This window comes from Ochotona princeps, chromosome 11 (assembly GCF_030435755.1).
Source record: "Ochotona princeps isolate mOchPri1 chromosome 11, mOchPri1.hap1, whole genome shotgun sequence".
NCBI classification, from domain to species: Eukaryota; Metazoa; Chordata; class Mammalia; order Lagomorpha; family Ochotonidae; genus Ochotona; species Ochotona princeps.
The window spans coordinates 71,977,018-71,989,678 of NC_080842.1; the positions used below are offsets into that span (position 1 = coordinate 71,977,018).

General features: G+C 62.4%; 1 protein-coding gene across 3 annotated transcripts in view; it reads left to right on the forward strand.

The window, feature by feature from the left end:
• SORCS2 (sortilin related VPS10 domain containing receptor 2) overlaps nt 1-12,661 on the forward strand; it is a 136,990-nt gene that overhangs the window by 82,522 nt on the left and 41,807 nt on the right. For all 3 annotated transcript variants that reach the window (XM_058670309.1, XM_058670308.1, XM_058670310.1), the window contains exon 3: nt 8,985-9,084. In XM_058670309.1, coding sequence (XP_058526292.1) covers nt 8,985-9,084 — 100 coding nt within the window. The remainder of the gene's footprint in view (nt 1-8,984; nt 9,085-12,661) is intronic.

Genomic DNA, 12,661 nt, shown 5'->3' on the forward strand with positions numbered 1-12,661 from the left:
CCCAGAGAGGCCCTGCCTGCTTGCTCCCCTCCTTCCCATGGCTGGAACGCCAGCTGCTCCAGCAGACAGGCCCACCCCCTGACCTATAGGGGCTCAGGGCAGTGGGTGGAGCACATGTCACATCCCTACCCCTGAAGGCCGAGTGAGGCTGCTGGCCCGGGGGTCTGCCTCCGTGTGGTGATGCCGGGCTCCAGGCTCTTGCTACTTGGAGCCCAGCTGAGCTGCATCTTCCAGGTCACCATGTTTGTGTCGTGTGGCAGAAGGCAGGGAGGACACAAACGATGCTCATGTGGCCCTCGGGTGGGACCGTGCCAGGGCCTGTCCGCAGGTGCTGCCATCCTGGTGGCCCAGGGAAAGGATCAGGAGCTGGCAAGCAGGGGCACAATCCCTGCCAGGTACTCCCTGTGGGCCTCCCGGAAAGGCCTGAGCCACCTGGAGGGGCAGAGGCTTCCTGCATGCCTGCCCCGTCATGCCTCAGTGGCCGTCTGAGTGTGTGTGACACCTGTGGCTCTCTGCTGGCCATGAGCCACTCTCCACCCATGGAAAGGCAGGTGCTCGGGCCAGCTGACTCCACACGGCCCTCCTGAGTGTGTGTGGCAGGGGGCCTGGACAGCTGGAGGCTGGGGCTGGGAAGTGTTCAAGGAATAGAGGGAAGACCCTACCACAGGCAGCATTCTGATGTGGGGGGCAGGCCCAGCCTGGGTCGCTTTCTGAGGTCACCCCTCCTGGCGACCCTTTCTTCCCCAGCTCCCTGACCCCAGACACCTGTTTGGGTCCCCTCCATCTCCTCCTGATCCCTGTCACTGTCTCTTGGGACCTCAACTTCCTCTGGGAAGCAGGAGTGGCCAGCTGGCCTCACCTTTCCTGTGGGGGAGGAGATGCCCCCCTTACCAAGGGCTAGACTGGCCCAGCTTTCAGTCTGGCAGCAAGTTCTGCAGGCTCAGAGTGTGTGGGTGAGTGGCCCAAGGCCACACAGCACCCCAGCAGGGCCAGGGTCAGATGAGGGTCAGTGCAGCTGGAAGAGGGGTGGGGCCTGTGGCTGCCCCCGCATCTCACAGCGCTCTGGGAGGGGGAGGTTGGGGGCTGGAGACCCTGGAAGGGGACACTCAAACCCAGCTGCTCCCCTTGGCTGAGGAGCAGGACTCCCTGATTTCGAGCCAAGCCCCTCCCTCTACTGCACCATCCCCCATCCCCAACCAGCACAGCAAGCCAAGCGGGCTTACCCCATACTCCTGGTACGTTCTGCCATTAGAACTTTCTGGAAGGCCACCAGAGCCCTGACGGTGGCCCTGCTCCCATACAGGGCAGCGAACCGGAGGTGCCGTGTGCAGAGGCTGGGAAATCAGCACCTTCATGGTGACTGTCAGGAGATTGGCTGAGGGGACAAGTGCGTGGTCAAAGGGTTAGTCATCTCACAACCCAGCGTGATGAAAATGCAGAGAAAGGCCACGCAGCGTGGGGAGGAAGGGTGTGTGCTAAATTTGTACCAGGCTCCGCGTTCTTGGCTGCCTTTGCCAAGGCCGCAGCTGCAGAAGGGAGCGCCGCAGCAGTGGCTGGTGGCTAGCAGGGCTGGAGGCAGAGGGAAGGCGGGGGCCCGGCCGGGGGACTGGGTGGACCTGTGCCGGGGCTTGGGGAGCAGCCTCACTGGTGCTGAGCTGCAGAGCTGTGGATGGATGTCAGCCACTGTGGAGGATGGGAACAGGACCGGCGTTGGGGAGTGGTGGCTGGGAGCGTGGCGGCCTTAGCAGCTGGGGCCTCCGGCTTGCGCCTCCTGCCTCTCCTGCTCGCCACCCCACATTTCCAGCTTTTTTCTTCGGTTGGTGGTACCGTCAGGAAGTAGAGAGGTGCTGGTGCTGTGGCGCAGCAGGTAAAGCTGCCGCCTGCCTCACATGCTGTGTTAGAGAACCTGGGTCGCGTCTCAGCTGGTCCACTTCTGACCCAGCTGGCAAGGCAGTGGAAGGTGGCCTGAGTGCTTGGGGCCCAGCACTGACTGAGAGACCCGGATGAAGCTCCTGGTCTCAGCCTGGCCCAGTCCCAGCCCCAACTCCTGTGGCCATTTGGGGAGTGAAGCAGCAAATGGAAGATCTCTCTCTCTCTGCGGGTTCCTTTCAAATAAGTCTTGAAAACAAGAAGAGAATTTGGGGGAGCCTTGCTGTGTGCTTTTCCCTGGTGGCTGCCTGTCCGCACACCCCACTGAGGCTGAGACGTTGTTGGGTGGCCGTGTCGCACATGGGGGAAGGGCAGGACGTTCCATCCCCCCTTCCCCCGCAGGGTCCCCAGGTTGCGCTGTGGCCCCGCCCCCTTCACACCTCGCTGGGTCCCTTGGCATATGGCCCTGGGAGCTGGGTGCTGCACGGACCAGCTGGGTGAGTGACTGTCCAGGGTCAAGCAGGCGGAGACCCGAGAGGCTTGTCCATTGCAGAACACGCAGAAGCCCACGGACACCCGGGAGTCCCGGCCGGGGCTGATGCGTGGGTGGGGGAGGGAGCACTGCTAGGAATTTGAAAAATTTTTTTTTATTTGAATGGCATAGAAACATACACAGAGAACGCCCATCTGCTGGTTCACTCCCCACGTGCCCGTGGCAGCTGGGCCAGGGTCGCGCCAGGATCTCCATCTGGGCCTCCCAGCGTGGACACCAGGACGCCAGGTGCCCCCGTGGTGGCCTTGCCCTGCCACACACTGTCCTGAGGAGCATGGTAAGGTGTGATGCTGCAGGGTGACGTTATGGCTTGGCAGGCAAAGCTGTGACGTCACTGTCCCGTGTGTCTGCTCATGGCTTGGGAAACAGCGAAGATGCCCAGCCTCCAGACCCCCGCACCACGGGGGACCTGCAGGGAGTCCTGGCTCCTGGCCCCGCCCTGGCCACTGCAGCCCGCTGGCCCATGACCCAGCAGATGGAGGGTCACCGTCTCTTCTTCTCTGTCTCTGTAACTCTTTTAAAGAAATACGTGCATCTTTTTAAAAAGTAGTGTAAGTATACTAATGTGCTGACGGCAAAGCTAAATGATACAGAATTATGTGTGTGTAAATGATGTGGGTTCCCCTGCCGTGTGCCTCCATGCCTTGACCTGCTGCAGTCTAGGCCAGCCCTGGCGGGCGCCAGCCGCCTGTGCACCTGTGTTTGGAACGGCCGTGCTCTGCCACAGGGAGCGGGAGGGCATGTCGGAGTACTGTAGTGGGAAAGATGTCTCCTTGAGTCGCAGGTGAGGGGGCGGCCCAGGGAGAGCCCCTGCTCAGGGTCTCTACTGCTTCAATAATGAGATGCCAGCAGGCAGTCCGCCATAAGGCTGTGTGTGTGAGCCCGTGTGGCGGGCGGGGCTGGCCCAGTCGGCTGTACTGGGCACGGGGTCGCAGCTGCACAAACAGCACCTGTTGCCCCAAGAACAGAGCTGACCACATGGACCAGACAGTGTCAACGCCGAAACGGGTAGGTGGTTGGTCATGTGTGTGGCCTGTGCTGCGTGGCGGCAGGAGGTGGCAGTCAGGGCTGGTGCCCGGCTCCTGCCCCTGCAGTCCTCCTTGCACGCTGGGAAGGGCGCCTGAGCGGCTCGGAGCTCAGCAGACCCCAGTGAAGGTATGCGCACCTCCTCGGCTGCCCGTCCTCCGGCACTACTGCACACTGGCCAACCCCACAGCCTGGTGGGAGCCAGACGTGGCCCCTGCTGTGTGCCGGGCCTCGGTTGCCGACCGTAGCTGGTTCTCACTTGTCTCTTGCTTGGAGGGGAAGCAGAGCAGAGCAGCGACGCCCAGCATTGTGGATCCTTCAAGCCAAGCCTGCTTGCCGCCTGCCTCAGTGGCCAGGGACCTGGGAGGTGGCAGGGCTCAGGCACGTGGACGATGGGACAGGGCACAGGTGGACACTGGGCCTCCGGTCTGTGCATGGACCTCCTGTGACATCCTGGCACATGTCCCTTCCCTTGGGACCGGGATGTCTAGTGGACAGCAGGCGGGGCTCCCGGTGGGGTAGGCAGGGCGGGTCCCAGCCCAGCCAAGGCACGCTCCCGCCTGTTGGGGTCCAAGGCTATCTCTCTTCTTCCCCTCTGCTTAGAATCACCACCTCCCAGGAAATGCACCCGCTACAATACGGTTAAGTTCCCCAAATTAATTATGCTCCTGCCAGCAGGGTTGGCATTTTCCTTAATTCCCACTGCAATTACCAGGCAGTGCAGCCACCCCCGATCTCCCATGGGAAATGAAGCCTGTATGTGTGCCTGTGTGTAACTGTGTGTGCGCCACAATGTGCCTGTGTGGGTGCCCACTTGCTCCTGCACGGGTACAGCCTCCACTGCCCGTTGGTGCCAAGCATCTCCTTATAGCACCCTCACAGGAGTCATGGAGGAGGGCGATGACTCCCAGGTCCCTGCTGGGGTCTGTTGATCCGTGGGGGTGGGGGGTGGCACCCAGCACCCACCTATGGCTGCACAGCGTCAGGACCTCTGTCAGTCCCAAGTTTCAGTACCCTATCAGCGTGGTAGGAAGAGCAGTGTGTGCTCCTGGGGGCCCCGTGGGACGGAGTGGGACTCTGAGCTCTGAGCTGTGCAGGCATGTGTGGCTCTGGATGGCACAGGGGCCCATGGGCAGCCCCGGGAGTAGATGATGGCCTGTCCATGGGTGCCAGGTCACACCCTTGGTGATGAGCCGGCCCCTCCCCCGTTGCATGCTCCCCCCAGGCCTCCCACTCCCGGCCTGGGAGGAGGAAGCGCAGCTTGCTCAGGGCCATGGAGGCCTGGGCTCGGCCTGTGGCCTTTGTGCAGTTAGTGGTCAGGGTGGCAGGGAGCTGGGAGCTGGGAGCTGCCACCACAGGACTGCCCAGCCTCCTCTGAATCCCAGGAGGGGTCCAAGGCCCTGCAGGAGTCGCCGGCCCTCCCTTCCCAGCTCCAGCGCCTGGCGCAGCCAGCGTGGCTGCCTCAGGGACGGGGGAATTACATGGCTCTCCTGGCGCTCGTGGCTGTGCTGTTAATTGCCGTGACTAGAATAATCCCAGTTTATCTTCTCTCACCCTTGATGGTGAATTTAATTTAATAGACTGTAACTGCATGGACTCTGATCTTTAAATGCATGTTTATTTGCCTTATTAGCGTGGGTTCAACGTCAGAAGACAGTGGAGCTGTCTTCCCGGGTGAGCGCGGCCTGGCGGCCCGGTCACTTTGGATGTGGCTGCCTCCAGCGCCGCATGATGAGCAGGAGGGATCTGGTTTCCTTCTGCCAGACATTCTGGCGTCCTGTTGAGCAAGTCCTGTTTGGGACCCAGCTTGTGGGGGGCAGGGTGGCCCTGCCCTCCCCTGCTGGCTGCAGGTACTGCTGCGAGTAGTTAGGACCTGAAGCATGCCTGGCTTCTCCAGGGAAGCCAGCTGCAAGACCCAGGCTCTGGGGGCTGTGGGCAGGGTAGCCAGAGAGCAGGGCCTTGGTACCTGCCGTCCTAGGGCCCCACGCGTGCTGAGCGACCAGCTGGATCCTACCCTCTGCCACAGGCCACCTCGCTGAGGGGAGCCTCGCCCTCCTCCGTGACTCCCTGTCCCCTGCTCCTCAGTCACAGGGCTCTGTGCTGCCTGCAGGGACCCTGTCATGTGCTGGCTGCCATTGGACTGTCCGACAGAGTGCTGGCGTCCAGGTCCCAACAGGGACCAGAGCTCGTGCAGCCCCTGTTTCCCCATGGTGCAGGGGAGGCAGCCACACGTTGTCCCCACAGGCAGCTCATGCAGATCAGGGACACGTGGATGGAGGGACGGGGACAAGGACAGAGCCCTCAGAGCCACTGTGCCCTGGGGCAGTGATGACAGAGATACCAGCATGGCGACAGAGGTCAGAGGTGCCCGGGCAGCAGGGGTTGTAGGCATGCCACCTTGGGAGGAGGGTCTGGTACGGCACAACCCTCCCTGCTGCTGAGTGGTCATGCTCGCTCGCTCGCAGTCCAGTCTGCAGGTCCTGCATCAGCGTCTGCCACTCACCCAGACGCTCAGACTCAGATCTCACAGAAGTGGGCTGGCCCGGCTACAGTGAGAGTCCACTGACGGGGCCCTGGCCTCCTCCTGGGCACCCACGGCCCCTCCCGGGCCTGCCGGGGCCCTGGCCTCCTCCTGGGCACCCACTGCCCCTTCCAGGCCTCCTGGGGCCTTGGCCTCCTGGGCACCCACTGCCCCTCCCCAGGCCTGCCGGGGCCCTGGCCTCCTCCTGGGCACCCACTGCCCCTCTCCAGGCCTGCCGGGGCCCTGGCTGCCTCCTGGGGACCCAGGGCTCCTATGGTTTTCTTGCCTTTTCTCCCTGGACTGTAGGCAGGTGCAGTGTCCCACCCAGCATTGGGTGTCACTGTGGCTCATCCACTTGGAGTGGGGGCTGATGCCGTAAAGAACTGGCCAGGTGTGGCCCTTTCTTGCTGGTCTGGGAGCAGGCCTGAGGGGCAGCATGGAGGAGAAGGCTGTGGGCAGAACGGGGTGCTCGTAGGGCCTAATCACTGGTATGGAGTATTCCATGATGGGAACATGGCAAAACCTGCCATCTATAGAATCCCTAGCCCACCTTCGCAGGCCGGAAGCAGGAAGCTGCCCACTGGCTGCACCCAGCACAGGCTTGTGTAGATTGGGGTTCTGCCAGCGGCAAGGGCAGCCGGGGTCATGGGGGAGTGTCCTCATGGGGCAGGCAGTGGACGAGGGACCAGGTGTGTGGTCTCGCACCTGGGCTGGGAACAGCTGCAGGAGTGGACGAGGAACCAGGTGTGTGGTCTCGCACCTGGGCTGGGAACAGCTGCAGGAGTGGCAGGCGGGGCAGAGGTGAATGTTCTGCAGGGTTAGACCCAGCCCAGCTTTGTTCCAGAAAGATCCGTGGCATCCTTGGCGGCTGTGGGAACACTGTGCCTCCTGGGCAGGCTGTGGCAGGGAACAGTGCGGGTGCAGTGGAGCTCACAGACGCGGTCAGTGAGGTTTGGCATGTGTGGATGGTGTGCCCAGTGTGCCCTAATGCATCAGAACATCAGGATCATGGCCAGACGCCATGGGTCCTGTGGTGCTGTGAGCCTGCAGGGGACCAAAGGCTGCTAGAGCCTCAGTTTCCTCACCTGGCCTCCTCAGGTCACCTTTGCTGCACCCATGCCCATGTCCAGAGCCTGTGAGCCCTGGCCTGTGGCCGCTCCCTCCCTCAAAGCCACAGCTGTTGCTGCAAATCTGTTTGAGTGAAGGAACGAATCTGGCTTTTGGGCCTCACCCCCCAGAGCTAGCTGAGCATTGGGTGAAGGAATGGGAGTGACCGAGTGCTTGGTTGTCCCCTTGTGTGACAAGGTCCCTGGCACATAGGGCTGGCAGAGTACGGGGCTCATGGTGGCATGGCAGATGTGGGTGCCTGGGAACCTGCCACAGGCCCCTTGCACCTACTGCTCCCCCTTGCTGGGATGCTGCTGCACGTGGCTCCCAGGGCTTCCCTAGCCAGCTCCGCACACACCACGTGGCCCAGTGTTGGCCACTCATGGCCTTCCAGAGAGCCTGTCCCCTGTCCCCTGTGTCTCTCCGGTCCTGTGAGTGGCTGCCGCCATGCGTGGTGTCGCTATCTCTGGCCGCCTCTCCTGCTTGCAAATCCCCACCATGTGCCACAAGTCACATGCAGTGTGGCCTCATTCTAACCAGATGAGCCTGTCCAGACCCGGTGAGCCGTGTGAGCTGGTAAGCCATGCTCACTGGTGCTGGGCGGATGTGAATCTGGGGCACACACCCCAGCATAGATGCCCCTTCCCCACCAGGCCTGGTCTCCCTCCTCAGAAGCTGCCCCGTCTGCCAGGTGGGCATCGCCCCACCCCTCCCGTCATCCTCCACCCCGCTGTCTGCACTCCTCCCCCAGCCCTCATCACACCAGAACCCTTGTGGTTTCGTTTCTGTGTCCACTGTGTGTCTGCCTCCCCTGGCCCCACTGGGGGGCCAGTTCCTGGTCAGCAGGGTTCTTGGTCCACCTGCCATGCTGTGGGCCTCCCCTGGCAAGTCCCACGAGGGAGCAGGTGCCCCCGGCTGGGCAGCAGGAGTGGCGAGGTGTTTAGCAGGCAGACTGGCAGGGGGCAGGGTGGTATGCAGACACAGCTCATAAACGCAGCATGGTTTTTGGCCAGGGCCTGGGGCTTCCTGGGCTCAGGATCGATGCTCCACTAATGGGCCTCTCTCCCTCCTTCCCAGGGAAAATCAATTCTCCAAGGTGCTGGGAGTCAGGTGTTCCTCTCAGCCCTCCACGGTCCTCGGCAGCCAGGAGCTGCACCCCTCCCCTGCCACCAGATACCCCCCAGTGGCTGCCCCTGGGGCCTCCTGAGGGCTCAGGAGGGACCCAACCCACAGGAAGTGTGGCTAAGAGGGCACCAAGGCCCTGCTCCTGGAGACCTGTGTCCCTGGGGACCCCGCAGGGTATCGTGACACGACCAGGCCCCCCTTGCAGGGCAGCTCTGAGGGCAGGAGGCTTCCCAGGCCTCCTGCATGGTGGAGCCGGGCTGCTGCTGAGCTCAGAGGCTGGAGCCCCAACGGGAAGGAGCCTCCGTCTGGCCTTCCCCTGCTGTGCTGGATGGCCATGCGGTCCCCACTGCCTCCCACAGGCTCGGCCACCTTAGGCCGGCCTGCGCCCCAGGGCTGCACTGGCAGCAGGGGCTCAGGAGCGCAGGGCCATCCCTGCCCCTGCAGGGGTGACTTCAGGGTGCTCTTCATAGTCACCTGTGAGGTGGCGTGGTGACACCTGTCTGCAGGGTCTGGGACACAGCCCTGTAAGCCCTGTAAGCCCTGGCGCGTACCAGGCACCCAGAGTCCCCTGGGGGGTCACCAGGGGTCACCAGAGGGCTTGCAAGCCTTCTAATCTGATCTGACTGAGTCCTCTGTGCCCTCTCCCACAGAGGCTGCCACATTGGGGGGCCTGTGGTGCCTGCCCAAGCTGCCATATGCCTGGGTGGGTGGCGCTAGATGCCAAGTGGGGTTAATGTGTTGACCACCACTGCGCTGACCGTTGGCTGCCCCCTGTCTCTCCAGGTCATCGGACTTCGGGACGACCTACACCAAGCTCACCCTCCAGCCTGGTGTCACCACCATTATTGACAGCTTCTACATCTGCCCGACCAACAAGAGGAAGGTAGGCGTTGGCCGGGGCATCCCCCGTGGGGCCCCCGAGTCTGGCACGCATCTCGCCCTCCTGGGTGTCCTTCCTGGTCCTCCTTGAGGTTGTTCTGATGGCTGCCACCTGGCTGCTTGCCAGGCCTGGGCGAGAGGGGGCAGGCACTGCAGGCTCCACAGCACACCCTTGTCTCTGCCCACTGGAGGCAGTGTCCGCCGGGCAGTGGGGGAGCAGTGAGGACACGGAAAGGTTGCAGCGGTCGTCATGGATTTGTTTTCCTTAATGCTTCCCACTCTGAGGGTGTCCTTAGCCCTGTCTGCTGACAGTGCAGTGGGACAGCATCGGCTGCCGGCTCGCCACGCCCTGGCTGCCACTTGCAGGGGTGTGCTTGCACTATGGCTACCGCAGGACCCTGGAACCGGGGGAGAGGCCTGGCCACCCTCTTGTCCTGGTTCATTCCAGGGGAGCAGCCCTGGGCCTGGGGGGAGGGGGAGGACCTCGGACAGACCAGGGCCAGGCAGGACACAAACAGGCCGCCTCCCTCTGCTTGTTTCTCCTGGGAGACTTGGGCGTCAGCCGCGTCTCATACAGAGGTCATGAGATCCTGAGTTGGATGCCTGGGGCTCCCGTGGTGGGGCACGAGGCTGGCCCTCCTGGCACCCCTGTTCATTTTGTGACACCCTCTGTGGGCTGGACGAGCACACAGACCGTGACAGGGACGCAGAGTGGACGGCACCGAGCTGGCTGCGCAGACCGTGACAGGGACAGGGAGTGGACGCGGTCTCCCTCTCCTCCCTGTTCCTGGTTTGGGCTTGTTCTTTACCACCATGGAAGCATCATCGGTGGCCAGAGCCGGATGCATGGAGGAGTGGCCTGCAGGGTCCTGACTCCCTCCCTGCCCTGGGCCAGTGGGGCTGCTGGGTCAGAGCTGCGCCTCTTTCTTCCATCCCATCCAGTGACCCCACTGCATGCAGTGTGACCCCACATGGGTCAGGGAGGTGAACGTGGGGTGGGGGACGTGCCAGAGGTGGAGGACCTGTGACTGCCCACGGTGGCCAGGGAGGCCTTCGCTGTTGTTAGGAGACACACAGAAAGTGAGCGAGAAAGACGGGGCAGGAATTCACAGGCAAATTAGATTTATTATCAAGGAGAAAAGGAAACCCACAGAGGGGTCACCGACTGCCTGGGCATGGGTGGGCTGAGCCCGTCAGGGGTTCATGGCACCTCCTCACGGTCCAGGCAAGGAAGTTGGGCTCAGCGGATGGTGGAGTGCCCAAGGTGGCCCATGAACACCTGCCACTTGGCCGTGAGCAAAGATCGGATCCCAGGCTGGCCAGGCCCTGCGATATCCTGTTGTGAGCATCTCGTGGGCAGGTGCCTGGCTTGCTCACATCCAGACAGCCTGGCCTGGCCGCCTGGCTGCGGGCAGTGCTCTAAGGCCCTGGCAAAATGCACACTTCCTCATAGCAGACTCTTTCTTGAACTTTCCGAAGACTTGCCATCCACAGGTGTGGATTTTAAAGCGGCTTCCACCAGAGAAAGCTTGTCCTGTGTCCTTGTCAGGCGCAGCGTGGGGGCTGCCGTGCTGTGTCTCCCTTAACCTCAGCTTACCCAGCTCGAACGGCCTGGCCTCCTGTGGAGAGCCACATGGGCAGAAGCCCAGCTCTGCTCCACCTGCCTGGCCCGTGGCTGTCCCCTCTCTAAGCAGGCAGTGTGGACGGGATCTTCAGCACTCATCCCTTGGGCACATGTGGCTTGAGGCCCTCTGTGTGCCTAGCAGTGAATGAGTCCCAGTCCTGTCTGCAGGTAACAGGTGCCGTGGTGCACCTGTTTGTGCTGGGCCCTGGGGAGACAGGGTGAGCTAGACAAGAGACTTGGACTTTCTAGAAGCCTTCAGTCTGGTGGGACCCCAGCAGATGGGACCCCCTCCCCATCCTCTGTGTGTATGTAGGGGGTTGGGCATGAGAAGAGGCTTGGAAGAGAAGCCACCCCTGTGCGACTTTGGCCTGGGAGGGGCCACACCGTGGGGGGAGGATGGGAACAGTCCCCGGCTGTGCGGAGCCCACGGAGCAGCGCTGTGTACCTGATGTGTGGGTCTCACCTGCAGTGTGATCAGAGCTCCCAGTGCTGCAGCCTTGGCCCGGGGGACCCTCACAGCCCCAAGTAGATCCTGGGTGCCTCTGCACCTCCTGAATCTGGTCTGAGTGTGCATTTCCCATGTGGCCTCCAGGCCGTGGTGGCTCCGAGTGGCGGAGGCAGAGCCAGGCAGCTGTGGGCAGCACTGGCTTCAGTGTGTGTAGTAGCAAGGCATGTGTGTTTCGCCTGGCACCTGTGTGTCAGTGTGGGTTTACAGACAGGTCAGACACGCGTGCCTGCACACATGCCACCCATGCAACACATGTGCAACATACGCAGCACATGTGTGACACACAACATATACCCGGCACACGAGCCACACACACCGTACACTACACACACACACACCCCACATATCCAACACATAAACCACACATCCCCCCATATACTTACCACACAGCTGCCCATGTGCAGCACAGTGCACACACACACACAGGCATTTTACAAAAAAATTCAATCAAACGGCAGTTTGGGGCACGTCCTGAGGTTCTGGCCCCCAACCCGTGGGCCCGGGGGGTCTGCATCCTCAGCTGGGAAGCGAGAGCTGGGCTGAGACCCCCATAACTTGGCTCGTTCACTCAGCTCGCCCACCTGCCCGCAGCTCCGAGAGGGACAGACGGACCTAGCACTCTGTCCAGGAACAGCTCAAGCCAGGTGGCCTGTATGTGCAACTCGAGTGCAGCAGGGAGTCAGGATGGGCATGGGGTCCCTGGGTGCCCAGCGTGGGTGGGTTGGGGGCTGCCTGCTCCGGGGTCGTCTCTGCTTTCCTCTCTGGCTGCCTCCCAAGTACTCTGCTTCCCACGGGCGGGCCATCTCGTGTTGAGCCCGTGTTCCACATGAGGCCGGGCCTGTGTATACTGCGCTAAGGAGCAGGTGACCAACCGCCAGGGATGTGGCTTGTCTGGCTGGCTCTGAGCATTGGTCCAGTGAGAGTCACTTTATTTCTGGAAGTTTCTCACAGCCCATGGACGGACCACTGCAGGCGGTACTTAGAGCTATTTTACAACAGGAGTTGGTACCCGGGAGGGAAGGTAGCTTTGATGTTGTCGGTCTGGGTTCTCGGCCCTTCCCCTGCCTCTGGTATGTGGAAGAAGTCTGCTTTGGTGAGGGTGCTTCTGGGACCCAGCCCTGTGGGCTTGCCCTTCTGGCTGGCCGCTGAGTGGGCCAGGGCTGTCCTCTGCAGCCCAGCGCGTGCCCTTGTGCCGCTGCGAAAACATGGCCCTGGCAAACAGCCGGCCTGGGAGAAGCGCAGAGACGGGGGGGCAGCTGACGAGGCAGGGGCGGCTCTCGGCAGGTGCTGGGCAGACAGGGTCAGCCCAGGGCTGCAGCAGGCAGGGGGCCCTGACCTGTCCCATCCCTAGAGAGAGGCAGAGGACCGGCCATGGTGGGCACGGTGGGCGCTCATCCCTGTCACGTGGCCACGAGCCGGAGAGCTTTCCTGGCAGCATTGTGGGGCTCC